Source organism: Pteropus vampyrus, unplaced genomic scaffold (assembly GCF_000151845.1).
Source record: "Pteropus vampyrus isolate Shadow unplaced genomic scaffold, Pvam_2.0 Scaffold195, whole genome shotgun sequence".
Classification (NCBI taxonomy): domain Eukaryota; kingdom Metazoa; phylum Chordata; class Mammalia; order Chiroptera; family Pteropodidae; genus Pteropus; species Pteropus vampyrus.
The window spans coordinates 750,759-755,380 of NW_011888976.1; the positions used below are offsets into that span (position 1 = coordinate 750,759).

General features: G+C 46.9%; 1 protein-coding gene across 1 annotated transcript in view; it reads left to right on the forward strand.

The window, feature by feature from the left end:
- The window catches only part of DNASE1L3 (deoxyribonuclease 1 like 3), a 23,050-nt gene that overhangs the window by 13,487 nt on the left and 4,941 nt on the right, over window positions 1–4,622 (forward strand). The window contains exon 5 of the mRNA XM_011371777.2: window positions 2,970–3,082. Coding sequence (XP_011370079.1) covers window positions 2,970–3,082 — 113 coding nt within the window. The remainder of the gene's footprint in view (window positions 1–2,969; window positions 3,083–4,622) is intronic.

Sequence of the window (4,622 nt, forward strand, 5' to 3'; positions counted from 1 at the left end):
TCATTTTCTTCCTACCAGTAATTTGTTCTAAGTCTGAACATAAACTTGTGGGTGCCCCAGAAAACTAGTACTGCTCAGATCTTCAGTTCCCAAAGGGCCCTGGCTGTTGAGAAGAGCTGACTAATCCTTGTTTTCAGGGTGAAAGATCTCTTCCAGCACTCCAGCCTTGGGAGGCTAATGAAGTCATGGGAACCTATGTTTCTGCTTCTTGAAAGAAGTAAGAAGAGAGCTGACTCAGCTGAGTGGGGTTTCTTTTTTCTCTTCTAGAGAAAAGCTAGTGTCCGTGAAGGAGAGCTACCTCTACCATGACTATCAGGCTGGAGATGCAGATGTGTTTTCCAGGGAACCCTTTGTGGTCTGGTTCCAATCACCCTACACTGGTGAGATCCACAAGCCCTTCTCGCCCGTGATTCCCCCAGCGAGCCCATGAATGGGCAGCAGCCCTGAGTATGGGCTGCGATCCTAGGGTTAATGCAGCATCCTTAGGGAGGCTTTAGGCTTGACTGAGAAAGCCATTGAGAACTTTTAATGCCTGAATGTAGAGGATGCAGTATAGTTTGATGGCACCAGGCTGGCTTCACAGAATGCCATGACTCAAGATCTCCCCAGCCTGGAGTCCACCTTCTTGAATCCTTGATAACTCCACTGTCTTTGGAGCATTTAGGCTGATAGAAATTATTTATTGCAATTCCTCAGTCCCAATCAAGTATAGTTATTCTTTCATTTAAAAAAATGAAGGAATGGCCAGCAAAGATGAACACCCCACCCCCAACCTAGGGTCTCACTCTCCTTCCAGTAACTACATAGATGTTTCTTCCACAGACTGGGGGTAGAGAGGAAGTCCAAGTGATTGCACCCAGAACTCTAAAACAATACTACTTGTATTAGCCACTAACAATTATTGATCCCTGATTAGAGTACAGGATCCCAGGCTCCTGTACTCCTTCAATGACCCTACAGTGTGAGAATCAGGACCACACCCAGGTTCAGAAAGGTGGAGTCGCTTGTCCAAGGTCACCCAGCAGCCAGGAAATGGACGAGCCAGGGTTGTGACTCAAGCCACCAGCTCAGGAGCTCATCCTCTTAAGCACTGTGTGGCACTCAGTGGGAAGTCAAGAATAAATTTGGTTTGCCAATTGAAGCTATAGGGAATCAAATATTTTTTCAGTACCTTCTACGTGCCAGGCTCTGTTCTGGGTGTTGGATAAGACAGACAAGGTCCCTCTCCCTGCAAAGTTATGTTGTAATAGGGGAGATAGATAATGGCCAAATATATGCAGGGCTGTAAGTATGTACCTCTATATCTACACTACACAAATGAACATCCTGGCTTTTTCTGCCCTGGAGGCAGAGTATTGAGAAACATGGGAGAATGGTGAAAAAATTGCCAACAGGAAAAGAGGAGGTGGAGGCTTTGGGGGCAAGAGATGTCCTTCAGAGAGCACAGGCAACAATCCTCTTTGTTATGCATACCATTCACATATCCTGACCAGGATAGTGTTCAGAGTGCTCCCTCCCCAGTAATGATTATTTTTTCTCCAAAACAGTCCTTGGCCTTTGTGAACTGCAAATAAACCTGTTTGTATTGAGCTTCCACACTTCCATTCTTCTCCCCGCCTCCCTCTCTCCCATGGGATGGCACCTCAGCCATGTCCTATTTAGAGTTTTCTCTCTTATGCAAGAAAAGCTGTTCCCTCTATCTGGGACTACAGATGAAGGAGTTAGCTATTCATCTACCTTTTCATTCATTCGCTCGCTCAGTCAGTTAACAAACATTTCTGAGCACCTCCAATGTGCCAGGCACTGTGCTATGTACTGGAACCAAGAGGGTGGATGAGACACCTACCTTCACCGTGCTAGGTTCCAGCGGGCCAAACAAAGAAGTAAAGCAAGTAATTTCACAGCATGAAGGAAGTAAGCAGTATGCATTGACTAGCAGGGTGAGGGGCCCACCTCAGATGGGGAGATCAGGCATAGGGAGGTGACATTAGGCCGCGACCTGAAGAAGTCAAGTTCGAGAGGGCTAGGGGAAAAGGCGTTTCGGAGGGAGGGCACAGTGAGCACACAAGCTAATTGGTGGGAAAGGGATTAAGATGGGTAAAGTGTCCAAAGAGAGGATGAGGAGGGAAACAGAGGCTGGAGGAGGGGAGCAGGAGATAAAGCTGCTGGATCAGTGTGGGGTCCTGGAGACAGTGTGGGGTCCTGGAGACAGTGTGGGGTCCTGCCAGGTCTGAGTCCTTGCTCCCCACTGTGTGACCACCCAGTAGCACCCAGGTCCTGAGTTGACTCAGACAAGCTGCCAGGTCTGAGTCCTTGCTCCCCACTGTGTGACCACCCGGGAGCAGCACCAAGGTCCTGAGTTGGCATGGGGACCCAGGCGTAGAAGGAAGGAAAGCCCGAAGAGGAGGTGTTCAGAGCTCAACAGCTGCTACCAGCAAGTGGGCAAGGCTCAGTTTCGAGTCTCATCCACATTCCCTCAGTCAGGCTCCCTCAGTCCCTCCTGGTGTGGGGAGGGTTTTAGACACTCCACAAACAACAACAACAACAACAACAATAACAACAACAAACACAGACGAGTATAAACTGATATGCTTCATTTTTTTTAATTAGAAAAAACTTTTTTCCTTAGTACAAAAACCAAATAAGCTTGTTATTTTTAAAAAATAGAAAATACGGTTTTTTAAAAAATGAGAAAATAGAAACTCCCACAATGCCAGAAAAGAACATTGTCTACCAGCTTTTTCTTAGCTGCGACGCGTGAGTGGGAGAAAAGAGGCTTTCATGTACTGAAAATAGCGGCCTTGCGATGCTAAGCTCGTTCAGATCTCGGCCACTGGCTAGACTCTCTGGAAACGAGGAGACCCGGACAACAAGTCCATGCCTGGGAGGACAGCCTGTTTCCCTTGGGCAGTGTCTTTGGATCATTGCCCAAGAAAATGTGTGACCTCTGCCTCTTTCCTGTTCCTCAGCTGTCAAGGACTTTGTGATTATCCCCCTGCACACTACCCCTGAGACATCCGTTAAAGAGATTGATGAGCTGGCTGATGTCTATATGGAGGTGAAACGCCGTTGGAAGACAGAGGTGACGACCCTCTGTGTCTGCTGAATTCTCATCTAGTAGGGGCAGAATCTGGTCCTTGAGAGGAATGAGTGGCTCCCTAAGAGTCCTCAGTCTTAAATACCCTTCTTGCTGAATCTGCCTGGGTACTATCCATGTGGGTCTTAGGAACTCATACACTGCTCCCCTGATAATGGCTGCCAAAATTCACTAAGGGAATAGCTAGTGCCAGGCATCATGCTGAGGCTGGACATAAACACATTTATTTAATCCTCCTAATAACCCTATGAGGTAACTATTTTATTCATTCTCCTTTGTAGTTGAGAACAGCAAAACAGAAAGAGGTCAAGAGTCTTTCAATTGCAAGTGACAGAATCTCATACTGACTCATGAAAAAGAGAAGCAATTTTTTGGTTCTTATAACTAAGATGTCCAGGAATAGTTCAGGCATAGCTGGATCCAGGGCTCAGACAAAATACTCAGGGCTCGGCTTGACTCTTTCCATCTCTTGGCCCTCTTTTCGTCTCTGGGTGGGCTCCATTTTTGGTCTGGCTCCACCCTTCAACAGCTTAGGATAAAGCTTCTAGATCAACTGACAATGCAACAAGTGCCCTGGGATTGAGTGTGATTGGCTCTGATTAGGTCAAATGTCCGTCCCTGAACCAATCACTGTGATGAGGGGGTTGAGATGCTCTGATTAGCTAAATCTGTGTTAGCTCCACCCCAACCTCATACACTATGGTGGAGGAGGGAAGCAGTTTCCCAAACTAGGGGTGCTATTCTCACAGAAGGGGAATACATCTACCATCTCTTTAGCCTTAATTATTTCCTCACCTGGAAAACAGTGATGCCACCACCTGTGGCTGTGAGGGTCTGTGAAAGTACTTAGTAAATATAGAAGTGCTCTAGAGCAGTGGTCTCTAACCTTTTTGGCACCAGGGACCAGTGCTCCTGTGAGAATCTAACACCTGATGATCTGAGGTGGAGCTGAGGTGGTGATGCTAGCGTTGGGAGCAGCTGTAAATAGAAATGAAGCTTCGCGCCCGCCACTCGCCTCCTGCTGTGTGGCCTGGTTCTTAACAGGCCACAGACCTGTACTGGTCTGAGGCCTGATAGTTGGGGACCCCTGCACTAGAGAGCTCTTCCTCATTCTTCGTTTCTCCTTTTGGGATGTGACTCCAGTGATTCCCTTTCCTCCTCAGTTTCACTTCCAAAAGTTCAAAATGAGTCAAGTAAAGCATGAGCACAGAGCTGGGCAAGGAGAACACAAGAGGTATATTTCATTGCTTATTTGTAAAGAGCAGAGCAAGAGAAAGATAATTAATTTATTCCTAAAATTATGAATTCGTTCAGTCATTCAACAAGAATTTATTGAGCATCTGTTAAGCGTTGGGCACTTGGAAGGCATCAGTGGCACAAAAATGAACGAGAGGGGAAACTCGTGCTGAGGGGCCTTCAGTTAGGCAGATTGGTGTTTGGTTCTTGACTTCTCCACTTGAACCTCCCAGTTGAGTGGTATAGAGCCAGCCCTCTATGCTGTTTCTACAGAGCTTAAAGGTCTTTC